The sequence below is a fragment of the Cavia porcellus genome, unplaced genomic scaffold (assembly GCF_034190915.1).
Source record: "Cavia porcellus strain 051 isolate PalLab524CR breed Dunkin Hartley unplaced genomic scaffold, mCavPor4.1 scaffold_1, whole genome shotgun sequence".
Taxonomy (NCBI): domain Eukaryota; kingdom Metazoa; phylum Chordata; class Mammalia; order Rodentia; family Caviidae; genus Cavia; species Cavia porcellus.
In genome coordinates, this window is record NW_026947484.1 from 228,804,461 (window position 1) to 228,824,749 (window position 20,289).

The 20,289-nt window shown below is 38.3% G+C and overlaps 1 protein-coding gene and 1 pseudogene across 2 annotated transcripts in view; both read right to left on the reverse strand.

Moving 5' to 3' along the window:
* The window catches only part of LOC134471381 (vesicle transport through interaction with t-SNAREs homolog 1B-like), a 29,025-nt pseudogene extending 26,892 nt beyond the window's left edge, over positions 1-2,133 (reverse strand).
* Positions 1-20,289, reverse strand: part of Ttc27 (tetratricopeptide repeat domain 27) — a 202,539-nt gene that overhangs the window by 129,720 nt on the left and 52,530 nt on the right. For both annotated transcript variants that reach the window (XM_063230045.1, XM_003473020.5), the window contains exon 10: positions 2,140-2,253. In XM_063230045.1, the coding sequence (XP_063086115.1) occupies positions 2,140-2,253 (114 nt within the window). The remainder of the gene's footprint in view (positions 1-2,139; positions 2,254-20,289) is intronic.

A 20,289-nucleotide genomic window follows, 5' to 3' on the forward strand; every position in this document is an offset into this window, starting at 1 on the left:
GCACAGACTATGATTCATCTATTTATAGTTACACGTTTAAGAACTAAAAAACAAATTATAATTCAACCTAGCTAAATATATCTGAGTACACTCTAGTTTTATAAATAAATTGTCTTATATGTGTTTGTATGTCTCTCTGTCTGATTTGTACTAGTTATCATACTTACAGCTGTTTTGTTTGAACTCAGTGATTTTTTTTTTACTTTTTTTTTTTTTTTTTGCCATTTTGGATTTTTAAACATTTGCCTATAATTTAAGTTGGTTTACATATGTCATTATAAGTAAAGACATGCTTCCACCTAGGTTGCCACCTGATCAAAAAGATCAACATTGTTTTTACAAATATAATACATATTGTACAATCACTCAAGAATCTTTCATTGGCAATTTATACTAATGTATAAAGTGTTATGATCTAGTTCTCACAGGTCATCAAAAAATTGTAAAGCTAGTTAAATAGAGATCCCTTAAGGAGGGGGAGCTGTTGGACAGGATTGTCCTTGGTGAATAAAGGAGCAGCTGCCTCAAAAAATCTTATTCCAGCCTTAGTTCACTAAGGGGGCTCCAGTAGTTCCCATCGCCTTATGGGAGACACCTCAATAAACACCATTAAATATATTATCGTGATATGTTTACACTGGTGATCATGAAACAGGTGATACCAAAATCCCAAGTCTCCATTCATCTCTTAGGGAAGTATGTAAAACTAGCCATTGTGAATTTATGGTCCCCAACGGCTACAATGACCAGCTTTAAAAGAAAATGTTAATACTAGCATTCTGAGAGGCTAGGGCAGAAGAACTGCTAAAGTCCAGCCTGGGCAATTTAGTGAGAACCCTATCTCAAAATATAGAAGGAAAAAGGGGCTGGGCTAGTGTAAAAGGTTTCAGTGCTAAAGTTCTGGGTTTAAACCTCAGTAAATTTAATTTATACCATTCTGGGGGCCTGGACATAAATGAGATGTCTCTTTGAATTAATGTGGCATCAATTAATTTGCTTCTATTTGGATTATACATAAAATACTGCTTTTACCACATACTACTTTCATCCCAGTCAAGAAGAGAAGAAAAAGATGTAATCTCATGATAAAGAAAATGTTGATTAGAGCCGAGGATTTAGCTCAGTGGCATAAGCACCTGCCTGGCAAGCGTGAGGTTGCTGAGTTCAATCCCTGGTACCAAAAAAAAAAAAAAAAAAATGTTGATTATATGGATTTAGATCAAACAGGGAAAGGAAAGCTAAATGACAATGGAAAAAACTATGTATTACTAGTAAACAGTACAATATAAATGGTTCCTGACAAATATAATTTCACTTTAATTCACTCACGGTCATTAAAATAAAAAGGATTTCCACCACATACTATTTTCAACATTCAACATAACTTTAAACATAATATTAAAGAACTCTGAGTTTTTAATGGGCTGTTTCCAACCTGAAGTTCTTTCACCTCTGTGGATTTTATAATCTTCATTTTTTTTTTACCCTCAGGCATGATATAACATCTTCTTTTCAAGTCTGCACATATCACTTGGACATTCCCCTAAATCTAACACATTTGAGGTCCTACTATTAGAAATTTTTAATGTAACTAACTACAAGTTATAGTTCAGACTGTGTTAACTGGCCAAATTAGAGCAAGCCTCCTGACTTCACCATACCTGCATTTCTTCAACATGAATAAGACAAGGTTAAACTTTTACCTAAAGGCCATTTTAGCTCTACTCCGAGTTTATTACTGTATCACTTTACACAGTCTGCAATGGAACAGTTTTTCACAAGATTTAAAACAGATTGTTAAGAAAAATATTACATATGAATATTATATGTATGTATATATAATTTCAAATCTTTTTCTTTATTCTTCAGGGATGCAGTAACCTCAAACAGCAGTATCAAACTCTAAATCTGAGGAACTGGCAAAAGTTCAGATTATGAGCTAAGAGGCTCAACAATGACAGAAAATTTGACAAATTTTGCATTTATTCTCTCACATGATCTGGCTAATTTTCAAAACTTCTGAGTTGAGGAAGTGAAAAGATTTTCCTGAGAGCTTAAGTAAAACATAAGCCATCCGATTTCTCAGTCATCACATAATACACAGTTAGAAGAATAACAAACTGCCACATTAAGTCCTACCTGTGTCTGCCTCATTGCCCGGTCCACTCGACGTGTGCTTCCTCGCTCAAGTTTTGTCCGGAGGATCAAGGCTGATGTCTGAATGGCCCAGAACTTTGGTTGTGAAAGCAAACACTAATGGAAGGAAAAAGATCACAAAAAGAAGGGATTTGCTAAAAATCTTACTCTGAATAGGATAAAATCGATTCTGTGAAAAATATCAGGACACAACTGAACAAAGATTTAACAACCTATGCAAACAAAGGCAAAAAATACTTGTTTTCAATTTGCACTATAGAAAATCATTCTAAAACACACAAAAGAGCTTTCTGATCTTCACTAGAGGTCTCCAATTTTATTTTAAATGCTTTCCAAGATAGGGCATTTAAAGAAAGACTGGCTTACAAGAAAACTTTAATACGCACAAACTGAAACCTAACCCCTCAGCAGCTGAGACTGTCATCAATTCAGAAAACATGATGGAAACGTTAAATAGAACCACAGGTGTAATGGGAAATAAAAGTGATAGTCTGAGGCAAAACAAACCAAATGTATTGTGATAAATAGGGACAGCTTGGTATAATGAACACAATTTAAGCTTTGTTTCATTGTGTGACCTGGAATCTAATATTGTGCCCCAGTGGTCAGTCCAAATAATAACTTTCATTAAAGCTCACTATAACGAAAAAGACTTTTATTTGTCTGAAAGCTGAGGCCACCCTTGATCATTGTTATGTTGCCTGTTGCTAAACAAGTATTTGCTTGTTTCTAAAAGACAAGTGTGGAAAGTATCCTAATCAAGAGTCCAAATAATCATTCCAAAAAAACCAGTTGCTCATTAGAAACACCTGGGAAGCTTTGATTTTTTTTCAAAGCAAATTCTATCTTTGAGAGAAGATCTAAGTATTAGTGTTTTAAAAAAACATTCCCCAGGTAGGCTAAAATAATAAAAGTTGTGTTTTTTGGTCATATTCATTCATAGCTCCAAATTCTCATTAAAGGTTAGCAAGAAATTCTTTAACAGAGCATAAACTATACCAAAGTCTCTACAATTCCTTATTATAAGATGTCTGGTTCACTCATTCATTCGTGTTGCCTGCCTGGCCCCTAAAATAATTGAGTTTTTAATTCTAATGTAGATCAACTCCTTTCACAATGAAACACTAAAAGTTAAGTCATTTGCTCAATATTATGCCTTTGGTAACAACAAAAGCTGCTACTGGTCTCCTAAGGCCCAGAATAACACTTTTATATTATTTTAGAATGCTTTTCTAAACAAAATTAATGCTTAAACTTAAATAGCTAAATTAAGATATGCTTATCCATGAAAGGCATGGTGGTACACACCTGTAATCCCAGTACATGGGATGGTGAGGCAGGAGGATTAGAAGTAAGTTTGAGGCCAGCATAGGCTACAAAGTGAGTTCCAGCCCAGCCTGAACTACACAGAGGGACCCTGTCTCAAAAAGTTAAACATATATATGTGCTTACCTTTTGGAAATGGATGATATCACCCAGGAAAAATCAGAAAACAGAGTAATGTAAGAAGACATAGGAAAAAACCCTGGAGACAGTAGAAAGAGTAAGCAAAAAATAAAGGAGGAAAATCAAAAGAATGAGAACTTACTGAAGTTTGCTCTAGACTCTAGGGACAAAGTAACAAGACAGAGGTCCCTGGTTTCATACAACTTACATTCTATTGCAATGTCTTATTAAATAATCTTATTTATCGAACCTAACTTTGAAAATTTAAACCTTTTTATCGCCTTGAAACAGTTTCCTTAGTATGCACAATACTATCTTGCAGAATATTTTATTCATAAAATGTCATCTCAAGAATTTTCCAGGAGGGGCTGGGGATTTAGCTCAGTGGCGTAAGTCCCTGCCTTGCAAGCAGGCAGTCGTGAGTTCGATCCCCGGTACCGGTAAAAACGAAAAAGGCAAAAAAAAAAAAGAATTTTCCAGGAGGGCCAGGGGTTTAGCTCAGTGGCACAAGCGCCTGCCTGACATGCGTGAGGTCATGAGTTTGATCCCCAGTACCAAAAAAACAAAAGCAAAAACAAAAACCCCCAGAATTTTCAAAGGGAAGAATTTTTCTCAGGTAAATCTGCAAACCCATATAGAATGAACAGCACCCCACACCCTGTTAATGGGATTACCCATCCCCAGCAGGAAAAGCTCTGAGGAGTGGCTCTCACAACAGTGGGAAGAGTCTCCCTGGGCGACCAAAGCTGAAGGGAATCCCAGCTCCACCACGTTAGCTGCATGGCCTGGGCAGCTCCTTGAACCTCCCTGGGTCTCTTTCCTCCACTATAAAACTGGAGTAACGCTCCTCACCTCTCACCACAGTATGAGCACAAAATAAACAGGAAACAGTAAAGCTTCCCAAAGCCTACTGAAGTAGCCCTGACTCACATGGGAGCCTCCGGGCTCCTCCTCCTACAGTGTTTTCTCTCAGCCCAGAGTGGACAAGCAACAGTACTCACCTGTACCTCCCCACTGATCCAACACACTGCCAACAAAAATAGTGCAAAACATTGACTGGTTCAAGGCACATGCCATCAGAGTTAAAGTGCAGTGTTTAGCAGATTATTCCTTGGACTAGACTGGAACACAGTGGCACAGCACTGACCTAGCATTCATATGGCCCTGGGTTCAAAACACAGCACAGGAAAAAAGAAAAGCAAAAAGCTTGTTTCAAACATCTGCACACTGAAAGAATGAAATGTCCTTCACAGAAACAAAACAGCGAAGTCAAACTGCTTTTTATACTGGCATGAGAACAAGAGATTTGCCTGATACTTTCACATGTAAGTCAAGGAAACCGTTGTCCCTAAATACTGAATGTGAATGCAATCTGACAAAGGGACATTTGAAAAGCTGTCAAGAAGGGATTGACCGGATGATGGTATCATAAAGAATGTAAAATATCTTGGATCTGTTGTCCAGGAGATAGACTTAAGAAAGCCTTTCAGAAAGGAAGAAGGTAGGCTATATTTAGTATATTGCACAAAGCACTGCTGCCATGAGGTAAGAATAAATCCTAATGGGGCTGGGGATTTAGCTCAGCGGCATAAGCGTCTGCCTTGCAAGCGTGTGGTCATGAGTTCAATCCCTGGTACCAGTAAAAAAAAAGAAGAAGAAGAAATCCTAATATGGAATATTAAATAATGAAAAAGAAAACTAAACAGGAGTTTTACATCTACTCTTCTGACGTCAAAAGAAAATCATATTTTAAGAAATTTTCAGTCCAACCCAGGAAACCATTCACTGGGAAAAGCACCAATCTAAGCTGCTGCCTAAAGTCAGTTTTTTACTGAGACAAAAATACTTCTCACCTATAACTTAATGGAGGAAAGGCTTTCATAGCTTTCGAGGTTTCAGGCATGATTGGCTGGTCCAAGACAGAAACATCACACAAGAAGGGTGTGGCAGAGCAAAGCTGCTCACTTCATGGCAGCTGGGAAACAGAGCAAAGGCACAGAGTGCCATAGAAATATGCCCTCCAAAGACACATGGCCCAGTGACCCGGCTCCACCTACCAGGGCCCCCCAAAGATTGGTGCACTATAACCACGAACGAAACACCTCTCCAGGGTCTCCTAATCCAGTCAAACTGACAGTCAAGATTGACTGGCACACCTGCCCAAGCAGCAGGCCAAGCCCACCTAGTGAAAACACAAGCTAAAAAAAAAAAAAAAGAAAAAAAAGAAAACACAAGCTAGTCTACCAGTAAGAGACACTGCTCTGAATTCACTCTGTTTGGAACGTAAGAAGTGATCACCCTACTATCCGGTTCTGTCTGCCTTCAGGTCTCTGCTTAAATGTTACCTTGTCAGAGAACTTTTTCATTCCTCCATCTAAGTGACTCCATCTCTATCCAGCAATTCTCTTCTACTGTATCCAGTCTGGCTCCTCTAGGCAGAAGTCCCAACAGTATGGCTCACCAGAGCCTTACCAACTACCTGGCATATGGGAGGCATATAAGGAAAGGACAGGAAAGGAGATTTTCTTGGTCCTCTTTTCCAAAGCAATGGAGGCATACAATGATATAAATTCACAGTGATTGGGTTTTTTTAATTACCATTCCCCCCCAAACAAAATCATAATTTTCCTAAATAAAATTGGAATATAGTCTCCCAAAGATACAATATTGTAAATAATAAATATCAAGAAATAATGCTTAAATTACTATAATCCAAGTAATTTATAGGCTTTTGTGGGGCAACACAGAAACTTCAACATTACCTAAAATATTTTTCTTTAAGACAATATGCTTTCAAAGCCAAGTAAAATAACTTACAAGTTCTTTTAAAATATGTCTCTCCTAAATTGTGACATATAACATTATTTGGCACAGGGTTAAATTGTACTGAAAAAAAGGCCTGGATACAGGTCTAGGCCCTCCATCAATCCGCTCCACTGGGAGAGGTGTTCACCATTTTTGGACTTCATTTAACTCATCTATACAATGATGGGATTAGATCTGAGGCCTCTAAGGTTACTTTCAGCTACAGAACAGTCTATTTGCTTTACAGCATTAAAAATAATGGAGTAAGGTCCCCACATGATTTAAGAGGCTTTGTAAAAATCTACAAATTAATATTAATTCTTCCCTAAACTAGCTTGTTTTCTTCCAAGCTATTATGTACTTTGTCCTTGAATAAGTAAAATAACTTCTCTGCAGTAAAATATCTTATCCATCAAGAGAAAAAAATAAGACAAAAAGAGGATGAAAGCTTACTGCATCTCCAAAATTTTGTAATAATTAAGGAAAAGGGGTTGAGGATCTAGCTCAGAGGTGTAGGCAACCTGCTTGGTAAGTACATGGTTATGAGTTCAATCCTTGGTAAAAAATGAAATGAAATAAAATAAGAATCATTTTGGGTTGGAATCAAATTTTGGGTTGGAAATTTAGCTCAGTGGCTTAAGCACTTGCCGAGTAGGCATAAGGTTGTGAGTTCAGTCCTCAGTACCAAAAATAAATAAAAGTAAAAAAAATTAAGGAGAAATAATGTCATTAACCATTTACCAGTCTGATTATTTAAATACAGATGACCAAAATTTACATATTTTTCATTAATTTTTATAACAGGAAATATAAAAGCAGCAATTTTACCGAATTTGTTCAATACAAGAACTGACTAGTTGAAATGGCATCTGCCATTCAACAAGTAAGGCTCCAGACAGTCAGTACACAAACAAACATGCTGCCCAAATGACACTCAGGGTCAACTGTTCATGGTACCGTTTGAGTGTGGCCTAGGCTTTAAGTGTGGATATTTAATCTTTATTGTAAAGTATTAAAAGTGTGGAAACTTCATCTGACTGTGTTTAGAGGTGCACATTGGAGAAGTGATTATGGTCAGATATGGCCATTAGGATCAAGTCTCCATGATTGAGTCCAGGTGGACATTGAAGAGAGCGAGAAGACAGAAATGCAAGCATGAGCACACACACACATACACACACACACACGCTTGTTTGTTCTCTCTCATTCTCTCTCTCTCTCTCTCTCTCTCTCTCTCTCTCTCTCTCTCTCTCTCTCCATTTCCCTATCTCATGTCAGCATACCACCATGGTAATTTGGCATCAAGGTCATCATTACATGTAGACCCTTAACCTTAGACCAAGCACATAAGCCAAAATATAACTCTTTTCTTCATAAGGTTACCCAGCCTCAGGTACTCCATTACAGTAACAAAAGTGCCAATATAGAAGGCAGTATGTCATTTATTAATTGTTTCAAAAATATTTTATTTTTTTAATTCTTATTTTTGTTAGTACATGTTTGCAGTACACAAGGTTACGTCCCTTGTGTGGAGTTGATGCATGTACATAACACATATTAATTCCTTCTTTCATCCCTTCTCCCCTTTCCCTCACTTCTCTACATCTCTTTTGTTTTTGTTTATTTTTTGAGACAGACTGTCTTGCTATGTATTCAGGCTGATCTTAAATTCATTATGTAGTCCCAGCTGGCCTCAAATCCAAGGCAACCCTCCTGCCTCATCCTCCAAAGTGCTGAGATTAAAGGCATCTACCACTAAGCACAAGGTTCTCCTCCTCCATCTCTTGATCTCTTTATTTGAAAAAGATCTATTTCCCTACTTCCTATTATCTATCTTTTATTTTGCTCCTTATTTATAATTTGGGTTTCTCATGTAAGAGAAACCATGAATATTTAAGTTTCTCTGTTCAATTTATTTCACTTAATATTATGGTCTTAAGGTACATCCATTTTCTTACAAATGACGCAAGTTTATCTTTCTTTGTAGCAGAGTAAGTACCCCATTGTGTAAATACCACATTTTCTTTATCCATTTATCTGTTCATAGTCATATAGGCTGCTTCCAAGATTTAGTTACTATAAACTGTGCTGCTATAAACATGGCTACGTAATGCTTTAATCTTTCAGGAAGATCCCTAGAAAGGGAGTAACAGGGTTAAATGAAATTTGTATTTGTAGTTTTTTGAAGAATCTCCATACTAATTTCCACAGAGGTTGTACTAGTTTACATTCATATGTACACAAGACGTATTATGTGCTAGCCAGGCAATAGTCTAAGTGCTTTACAAATATTAACGGTATCTTTTGGTTAAAAGCACTTAGTATTAATATAGTCCAGTTTATTCTTGCTGTTTAGAGTTTTGCTGTCCTATTTGTCCTAAGTTCTCAAAGATGTTCTCTTATATTTTTGCTGGGACTACATAATTTTGCTTTTTATTTTTATATAGGAAACCTTTCTAGAACTAATGTTTCATGAAATACGATACAGCAGCTAGGAGAGCTGTTCTCCATATGGAGTTTATACTGATCCAGTATGTTCACAAAGAGCCTACCCTTCCCACTGACTGCAACGCCACCTTTGCCATAAGTCAGGTGAATCTGTATATGTGTGTGTCCAGACTGTTCCACTGATTGGTTTGTATTTCCTTTTGCAAAAACATCTTAATTCAGTGTTTCTAAAGTTCTAAAAATAACCAAGAAAACATGCTGGAACATAAACTCTTTGGCCCCATCCCAAAGGTTCTGATCCAGAAGGGTTTGAAGCAGTACCACAGAAATGCCATTTCCAGCAGGCTCCCAGGTGACACTGTTGAGGTTCCAGGGACCACAATTTGAGAACTACTGTCTCGCACAGTACAGTTCTATAACGGATCTTTCTGACTGGCAATATAAACATTATATCTGGTTCTGTTCCTTTTTAAGAATGCCTGAAGAGTACTTAGCACTTTGTTTTTCTGTATGAATTTTAGAATCAGCTTTGGTTCCTCCCAAAAAACAGTAGAAACTACAACAACAACAAAAATCAAACCACTGGTATTTCATCCGAAACTACAATAATGATGAAGACAATTTGAAGAGACCAGTCTACTGCTCTATTTATTTATTCATTAATTTCTCCTAATGATGCTTTATACATTTTAGAGGACATTCATAAATCTTTGGACAAATTTATTCCTAGGAATCTGATGAATTTTAACATTACAAATGCTATCTTTTCCACCTTTTAATTTTTTTAAATTGTGGCTAAAAACACAGGAGATAAAACGTACCATCTTAATTTTTAAACGAACAGTTCAATAATGTTAAGTATATTCATTTTGCTGTAAAACTAGTCTCCAGAAATTTTTTATTTGCAAGTGAAACTATATCCATTAAACATATGTCCCTATTCTCTCGCCCCAGGCCCTGGAAGCCACCTCTGTGTTCAGGTCTCTGTCAATCTATCCACTCTTGGTATTTCACAAAACAAGAATGATACAATTACAAATGCTATCTTTTAAAGGTTTATTCATCTTTAGCTTATTGTTATAATAATTTGATAAAAATATCAGCTCAGAGATCAGAGGTAGAAGAGCATAACTGGGAGGCTGAGGAAGGAAGATTCCAAGTCTGCGCCCACCTGGGCAACTTAGGGATTTAGCAATATCCTGTCTCAAAGTAAAAAGAGCTGGGAATGTAGCTTATTGTGAAACCCTGCATTCAATCCCCAGCAACGCCACCACCACTACCACTCAACACACACACAAAATTATCAGCTCACCTAATTATACACACTGGCTAAAACTCCAAATGAGGTTTGAAATAAGCTAAGAAAGTTTATGTGCAACTAGCCCAACTTTCATAACTAGGACACTCTGCTAAAGAACTTTATCCTATTTGCAACGATGTACTTGCACACAAAATAGAATTTCCACCACTTTTATTCGTAAAGCAGAGGTGAGACACTATACTTAGGAGTAATATTTGTATCCTGTTTTAAGAAAAATTCTCTCATCTGGGTGTGGTGGCCCACACCTGAAATCTCAGCACATGGGAGGCTGAGGCAGGAGGATCACAGCGAGTTTGAGGCCAGCATGGGCTTCATATTAAGTTCAAGGCCAACCTAAACTACATAGCAAGACCCTGTCTCAAAAAACAAACAAAAAACTTTTTTCAGTTCACATTGGCCAAAATTTATAAAAGTGATTCACTAAAACAGTAAACTCTAACATATGTATACTTTTTTACAAATGCCCTTAATATTTTCATTATTGTGAAAACTGAAATAAATTCTAATAAAATCTCTAGTATTTACACTTCGAAAGTTTTTGTTTTATTTTGGTGTGGTTTTTTCTGTGCTTGGATTGGAACCTAGCACCTAGTGTGTGCTCAAGCAAGTATTTTACCAGTGAGCTAGACCTCCAGCCCATTTCTAACTGCAGTCTTTTGTGCATTAAAGTCTTTTGTGCAACTTCTGCAGTTGTTTACAGAGCATAAGCAGATATTATGATAACAAAAAGATGACGAAGATTCTGCTCTGCAAGTCTTGGGACAAACTTACCCTTTAAGATATTTCACTAGAGCAGGCAATGCACAAACTCACAAGAACATCTGAGCAAACTCCAGGAATTGGCCAGACGTCAGCACGTACCATGCTAACTCACGTTCAAAAGTAAATTTGCATCTGCTGACCATGTCTCTTCTCTCTTTTTCTCTTTTCTCTCAGTTTTATTCAGCTAGTGATTTCCCTCCATCTGCAGACTACCCTCACAACACAGAAAAGTAGCAGGAGAGTTTGTGATACCAACCAAGAAGCTCTGGAGTGTTGTTTCTAATTAAAAACAAGTTTCTTTTTCACTCTAATTGCTGCATGTTTCAAATCTTTAAAAGGTCACAATGATAGATACCAGTCTGCATGAAAAGCTTTTAGAGAGCTGCTCTTTCCTAAATCAAAGCCACGTCAAGGCTCTAGGGAGAGCTGCATAACTGTTTGGCAGCACTTTAGCCAAATTGGATAATGTCCATCCAGGTTAGGCTGACCAAAAGCAAGGAACAAAGAAACACTGTAAGCAGAATAGTCCTTTTTAATTGATGTGTAATACTGACAAGCGCGTTTGTTTTAAAAATCAGTACCAAATGACTATAAGTTTAAAATTCCAATTTCAGCTAGGCATTTTGGTGCATACCTGTAGTCCCAACATTCAGGAAGCTGAGGCAGGAAGATTTTACTGAGTTCAAGGCCAACCTGGGCTTCATAGTGAGTTCAGAGCCAGCTTGAACTATACATTGAGACCCTCAAAAAACCAGAAAAAAAATTCTAACTTTAAAATATAAATTTGAAATGGAACAATGACCCAAACCCTTTATCCTTGTTCTGTGAACCATTTAAAATCGTCTCAAACCTATTTTTCCCTAAGCCTCCCTACCATCCAAACAAATCTCACAACACGGCTAAAGAACCCTGGCAGGCATTACATTCGCCCGTGCTCTTGCCTTTTCTCCTGCTGTACTGTTCACCGAAACCCCATCTATCTTTCAAAGCCTGACTCAAATCCTTCCCCAATGAACAATGCCTTCTTTGAGTGCTCAGTCCTAAATATTTTCTTCCTTTCTTAGCAACTAGGAAATTTCTTTATCTGTACTATCAACTTACAGTTCAAACTGCCTGGTGATGGAAAGTACACCTATGAATTTATCTGATCTGGGCTAAATTAAAAATTCCATGAGGAAAATCCCAATGTTTTATATCTTTATTTCTTCCACATTATCTAATATCATGCTACCTTGGCCAATCCTGAGGCACTGGAAATTCTGCTACCACAATGCTCTTTACTAGGTAAATTTTCACAAAGAAATCAAGGACAAGACAGAAATTAATATGTTGGTCACTAGGCTGCTTCAAAAAAGAAAAGTCAGTGCATTGGCACTGCCAGAGGCACCTTTTACACTGCCAAGAAAAGCAGACCTACAGAGAATCTATGAGCCACCTCAGACAGTATTTTCATGCTTAATACTACGCTAATTCACAATGCCACAGGACTTAAGGGTTTTAGCTTCAATGACAGCCACACTGGAACCACAAAGCCATGCATCTAAATAAAACTCCTTAATATCAAACACATTAGGGCTGGGGATTTAACTCAGCGGCCTGCCTGGCAAGCGCTAGGATGTGTTTGATCTCTTGTACTAAAAAACGAAACACAAAAAAACAAAAATATCAGACACATTAATCATCTTAGCTGTAAATCCTGTATATTTTCTCTGGGGACTGCACACCTCACTTTTCTTATTTACGGTTCTTTCCTTTTCATTGTATGAATACTCACCATCATTCTGCTTATCAGCCTGATAAAATAACAGTAATATTCATTTTAAAATGTACACAATTAAATCCATTTATGGAGGGGTGTTTTTTGAGACAAGGTCTCATACACTTCAGGCTGTCCTTAAACTATGTAGCCTATGCTGGCCTCAAACTCACAATGATCCTCCTGCCTCAGCCTCCCAGTGCCAAGAACATAGGTGCATATTGGCTGTTGGCTGTTGTTTTACTTTGGTTTTTGCTTTTACTTTTGTTTTTTATAGGACTGAGGATTGAACTGAGGGCCTCTGTTTCAATCCCAGCCCTTTTCATATTTTACATTTTAAGAAAGGGTCTCTTTAACTTGCTAAATTGACCAGGCTGAAGAATTTGTGATTCTTGAATCTCAACCTCCCACAGTTCTTGGATTATAGTTGTGCACTACCATGCTGAGCTACTTATGTATGTTTCTAAGAACAGAATTTCTGAAATACACTAAGTAACTGAAATGACTGAGCACAATTATTTTTTCTTTGAGACAGGGTCTCACTATATAGTTGAGGCAGCCTTGAGCTCACTTTGTAGCCCCAGGCTGGTCTCGAACTTGCAATGATCCTCCTGCCTCAATCTAAGTTAATTATTTCTAACTTTACATTTTAGTTTCAAATTATTTCTCAAATTAAATTTTGCTTGCCAAATCATAAAAGTTTAGTAACCATAAAAAATTGTTATTCTTCATGACTGTACCCTGTATTGCTTTAGACATTCCACACACAGCTGTTATACATTGAGTCAGAAAAATTCCAATTTTTGGAGCCAGTTGTGATGGTACACACCATCATTTCAGCACTCAGAAGGCTGAGGCAGGAGGACTGCCCCGAGTTTGAGGCCAGCCTGGGCTACATAGTGAGTTCAAGCCTGCCTGAACTACATAGCAAGACTTGGTCTCAAAAAAAACTTCCAGAAAAAGTCCAATTTGTGCAGCCCTTTAATTGATAGCTTCTGTTGACTCTCAATTGAGGGAGATTATCTTCTCTTCTGCTTGTCATCTTTAATTAGGAGCTCATTACACCACTTTAATTTGGGCCTGGAGACGTTCTTCCTTGGAGGAGACTTGTTTCAGCTGCCAGAGGCCAGGCAGCACATGGACTGAGGGTGACCTGAGACCTGCTTCAAGGCCTTGGCTCAATGTTCCACAAGTCAGACAGTCCTCACCTAGTTCCGCCTGATAGCTGCTTACTGCCTGGCTGCAGTTCTAGTCCTCCTCTCACTTCTAGTCCTGATTGTGTGTGTGTGTGTGTGTGTTGTGTGTGTGTGATGAAAACACCTAATGAGGAGGTTTGTCCTTTCCAGGCTTCCTTGTCTGCAGCAGCTCAATTTCTCAGAGCAAAGTTTAGCCATGCTGCCAGATGTGGCAGTTTAAAATCCATTAGTCCATTGGCAGCCCCTTCTTTGATTTTAATCCATCTTTTGGTTACATGTATCACTTAGTTCTACTATGATACGGATACAATATATATGATGACTAGTTTTCACTCATTCATTCCCTGAGACTTTACAGGTTCGGCTGAACGTACTAAGTGTATATGAAAAGGTTGTGTATTGTGAGTATATTGTTCTATAAATATTAATTAGATCAATACTAGGAATAATCAGAAATTATGGCAATTGTTTAAACTTTTTCAAATTACAGTAAGACACATGGCCATAAACCTCCCTCAAAATACTCCCTCACTTCAAACACAGTCACTCCATCATTCTCCCATCTTTTGAAGCACTTCTGCAAGTCCTCTTTCATGGATGTTGTTGCGGCTTGTATCTAGATGGCCCCTCAAAGTCTCATGCACTCACAGGTGGGCTTTTGGAGGGGCTGGACATAGAGTGTACGATCTTCAGATTAAAGGTGTATGATAACCAAATGAGCATAGTTCTGGGTGTGAATAAGGGAAGCCCACACTGGGTGTGGGTGGTACCAATCAAAAATCTTACAGTCCAGATGGCATATAAAGGTAGAGACGAAGGCAGGCTTGCTGCTGCTGCTGCTGCTGCTTGTTGCCTCTGTCACCTCCTACCTGCCACGCCATGAACTGCTGTTTCTCTCTCTGATGCCCTTCTGCTTTTTGCCAAGTCACCCTGATTGGAACCAGCTGGCTATGTACTAGAACCTCTACCAACTGTGAGCTAAAATGAACCTTTTCCCCTTTAACTTGGGAGTGCTGGATATTGTGCCTCAGCAAAAAGAGAAATTGTATCTCAGAAAAAACTAAGACGAATGTCTTACACAGTCATGGATGCTTCAATGTCCTGACTTGATTCAAAACATTTACTTTTTATAGTCATTTTGACTTTGGGGAAGATCCAAAAGTCATATAGTGTCAGATTCAGTGAGAAAGGTAGATGAAGATGAATAATGTTTTTACAAGCCTGCATTCCCAGAGGATGACTTGTGGCAGCTTCACTCACTTTTTTTGGTTTTCCTTTGTTCTGTTTTTTTTTTTGTCTTTTTCCTTTTTATCGGTACCAGGGATCGAACTCACGACTGCCTGCTTTCAAGGCAGGCGCTTATGCCGCTGAGCTAAACCCCCAGCCCCCTTTGTTCTGTTTTTTGATTTGTAATACCTCATAAGGGTGAACGTGGTGGCACACACCTGTAATCCCAGTAATTGGGAGGCTGAAGCAGAAGGATCGCCGTGAGTTCAAAGCCGGCCTGAGTTATAAAGTGAGTTCAAGTCAGCCTGAACTGCATAACAAACTCTGTCTCAAAAACACACACATGGAAAGAAAAAAAAAAAGCCTCATAAAGACACTCCAAGAGGACTTCAAGAACTGCTTGAGAAAGTGGCAAGAATGATGCATGTGTTCAAGTGAGGGGTATTTGAGGGAGTTTAATGGCAACATGTCTACTCCTATAACAAATTTTAATTTAAACATTCATCATATATTTCAGTGACACCTCATATACTTACACACTATTTTCTACTTCTAGTTGTTCTATGAATTGCTCAGATAGAACATAAAATCCTCAACTATGTGCCATTTTCTAATTTTCACTTTAATACTGTCAAGTTTTGCTTTATATATTGTATAGCTATTATTAAGTATGTACACATTCATGATTGGATGATCTTGCTAAAGTTTGATTTTTTTAATCAAATACTCATCTTTGTCTTTAGCTATAGTCTTTGCATTTTCTGCTACATTAGAAATCTAACATTTTAATACTTAACTGTTTTCATGGAGTATTTCCCATGCATATTTGTTTGCATCTACAATATGTCTCTTGCAGAAAGCATAGAGTTGCATCATGCCTTTTGTTTGGATTTTCTGGGGTTTTCTTTTCTTTTTTTTTCCTTGAGGCAGGGTATTGCTATCTAATAGAGGCTGGCCTTAAACTCACAGCAACCCTCCTGCCTCAGTCTCTAAACCCTGGTAATAGCTGTATTTTGTCTTTTTTCTATTATGATAACCTTTGATTTTTATTTGGCATATTTATCCATTATCACTTAATGTCATCGTTCATGTGGTTAGATTTATACATACCACTTGGTTTTGGGTATATCTATTGGGTTTTCTCCTTCACAGAACTAATAAAGTGAATTGCACTATATCACATTAAACCAACTTGGTATCCTTGAGACTTATTATCCTTTTTATACCATACTGTTTCAAATATTTTATCCAGTTTTGTAGTTAATTATAATGAGAGCGCAAATCCAGTATCAGCTATTCCAAAGTGTCTACCAGGGAAGTTTACAAGCTTAAATTTTAAGACTATGATTAACTATGGAAAAGAGAGAGACAGAGAGAGAGATAGTCCCCACATCAGTTCTGACTTAGGAAAAAACTAGAAGAGAAGACAGATCAAAGAAATTACATAGTATAATGTTTCTGATAAGAAGGTAAAGGTCTCTGCACTCATTTTTACGTTGAGTAATGTGTCATTTTCCTTTGCTGATACTGAGATATTCTCTTTATGTTTCGTTTTCATCAGTTTGACCATGCCATGTGCAGGAACGGTCTTCTTGTTTTATCTTGCTTAAGTCTTCCTGTGCCTGTTCCTCTCTATTATGAAGTACTTAAGTAACTGAGTAACACAGACTATCAGAGGCACCACGGCTAAGCTGAGTATTTAATCTGTAAAAATGGCAAGTGAACAATTCCATATTCACAGATAAGCATACTGAAATAGCACTAATACCAATAAGAGAGCTACCACAGCGGCAGACCTGCACAGACCTGCAGTTCTAGCATTCAGAAGACTGCAACTGAAGAACCGCTTCAGCTCAGGACGCTGAGACCGGCCTAAGCAACATAGCAAGACCAGCACTCATCTTAAAAAAAAAAAGCAGAAAGAGAAAATTCACGTAATACAACATGAAACTTCCAAAGGACTTTTCCTTCTTTCATTTCTAAACACCTTGGGGCTTCAGGGAGGGAAGACGGAGGAAAGCAGCCAAATTCCATTCACACTTAGAACAAAATTTTGCCAATGAAAACTGAAACACCTGTATGAATTAGCTAAATTGTTCTCATTTTCAACAATGAAAGGAAATTAAAAACACTACTACACATCACTGGCTTGGCTCATCTGAAAGGAAATAACACAGATACCACAGCTAATTATAAATTACATGGCCAATACAATATAACTCATTCTCTAGGAACAGTATGGTTCCTTTGTATTTCTTATAACTCGGTTTTCCTGAAACGTGCAGATATAATCTCTCAAGAATAGTACCACATACTGACAACCTTAAATGAGTGAAGCTATTTCATTAAGACTTTACCGAAGTAAAACATTTTCCCAATACATCTCTTGTATATATCTACATCCTGCAATAACATGAAAATACTAGCCAAAATTTCTCTAAGAGAGTTCACAATTATTTTATTAAACTTTAGGGAAGTTCATTAAAATTGAACAAAATTCAGGATCAGTACGTCACCCATTTGTTTACTCAATAAGGATACCAAATGCCAAATATCCATAGTACCTGACTCCTCCAGGTTTACAGTTTTGTGGATATTACGACTTAGTATTTGCTGTTTCATCATAGAGAAAGACACCTAGCTCACAGCTCCAACAGTTTAGAACCCCAGTTTGTGGTTGCCAAGCTGCTACCACAGCAGGGAAGTGAACACCCAGCAGGATTTCTTCCCTGTCCTTTATCATATTGATGGCCAATTCCAAATAGGTATTTATCTGTTGAAGCTGCTCAGAAATTAGAATGGTCTGGGACAAACTAAGGACCAAACAGCCTTAGTGTTCATCACTAAATGTGCAGCATACCAGCTTCTGCCTACTGCAGAGCACTTCTGCGCACACTCTGCAATCTGATCCTCAAAACCAAAGGTTGGTGCTGAGGGAGAGACTACCATGCTGCCCTGGTTTACAGAAGAGGACGATGTAAAGTGCCTAAGTGACCAAGCAATCTTACACAATGATGTAGTGTCGCCAAACTACAGAACTAAGTAGAGCAGTGCAGCTATGACAGACAAAAACCAACCCTGTCCTTAGGTTGTAATATACTGCATCTCTTTGCTTATTCTATGTATAGTTTTTGAGCGACAACTAGGAATAAAGTATTCGAGCACTCTACTAGGCCACAGGAAGGACCCAGAAAGAAGAGCTGAGTCTCTAAAGCTAGGAATTTATAATCTGGTGAAGGAAAGACATACACAGGATTATAAGCCAAAAAATGACCCCTGCCAAAAGAGGCACAGCAAAAGTTTTAAGAATTCAGAAGCAGTATAGCACCTAAAAGTGGTCCCTCTTGTCTCAAATAGTCTTGGAGTTTAACAAGATACAGCTCTCAGTATCTGTAGAGCATTGAAATGGTCCAGGGTACCATGAATATATCAAGATCCAAGGATACACAAGCCCCTTATATAAAATGGCACCGTATTTGTTTCCTTTCTTTCTTTTTTTTTTTTTTTTTTTTAAGTCTTTCTGAGACAGGGGCTCATGAACCAGTTTAGGCTGCCGCTGAACTCACTTTGTAGCCCAGGCTGACCTTGAACTTGCAGTGATCCTCCTGTCCCAGGTTGCCAACTGCTGGGCTTATAGGCACACGTCACCACACCCGGCCACAGTATTTACACTTAACCTATGCTCATCTTCTGTACACCATAAATCAAGATTATATGACTTAAAATGCCTATTATGAACTAAGTGCTATATAAATAATTGTTATGCTGTATTGTTTGGAGAATGACAAGCAAAGAAGTCTGTATGTGTTCAATATTTTATAGCATATTGGCAGAACCAATAGGGATATGGAAGGTCAACTATAGAAAATGACCCTCCTCCTCCTCCTCCTCCTCCCCTCCCGCACCCAATCCCCCCCCCCCACTGCTGCTGCTGCTGCTGCCTCCTCCTCCTCCTCCTCCTCCTCCTCCTCCTCCTCCTCCTCCTCTTCTTCTTCTTCTTCTTCTTCTTCTTCTTCTTCTTCTTCTTCTTTTCTCCTTCTCTTCTTCTCCTTCTCCTTCTCTTCCTTCTCCTTCTCCTTTTCCTTCTCCTTCTCCTTCTTCCTTTTTTTGTATTGAGAATCAAACTCTGGACCTTGCATTTGCTTGCATTTGCCAGGCAAGTTATGTCCTGATCTAAAGTTACTTTCTTTATTGAAACCAGGAGCCAGTTCTAATTGACGGCCTTGCCCACTTCAGTATTATGTGCTCCTTTTAAAAGCCCTCCTTACATTTAGAATTTTGCCCTACTTCTTAGAAATTAAAGACTTACTTGAGACTAACAAACTCATCTCTTTAAAAAAGTTAGACCTGGCACTGTGAGTAGCTTTAAAATTAGAAAGCTTTCCACCAAAAATAGATTGCTCCCTCGGTCAGCTGTGACTGGTAGAGAGCTAGAAAAGAGAAAACTGTGCAACAAAAAGCCCTTGGAGTCTGAATTCATGACTTTCGCTGCAAGCTGGGAATGATATTCTCTAACATCAGAAATCACCAGGTAATAATTGCAAAAATACATCATGGTCCAGGGAAATAAGAATAGGTTAAAGAAAAAGGCTTAAAGATACCCTTGCCCACAAGAAGTGCTAAAAAAAGGTAAGTGAATATAAAGTGTTCAAGTGTTTCTTAGGTAACTGTAGATAACATATAGGCCACCATGAACCACTTCTGAGGCCAGCCCCAAGAAGCTGTCAGTGCTGTTCATCCTCCCCACAGCAGACCAGCAGGACACTTCCCATGCACCCAGTCAACATTTACCTCAGTCACCAGAAGAAACTCAAGCCTCCAGGTCTATTTTCCTAGACATTTGTCCTCCTGAAACTCTATACTTCCCTCCACTGACTCGGGCTCACAGCCATCCCACACTGCTTCCCGCCGCTGTGTGCCACTGCGGGAAGATCTGTATTCAGTGTCACTTCCACTGAGATCTGCTCAGGCTATCAGGTCTGAAACAGCACCCAGCCCATTCTTAGCCCCTTACCCTGCTTCCTAGGCAACTCTATTGAATACCCATTTCTCTTTGTGTACTGTGTATTTTGCCCGCAAGAATGAAAATTGGCGTAAACTCTGAAATTGAAAAGACTATCTGACGTATCTCCAATGATCATCACAAAGCCCGCATATATTAGCTTCAGAGC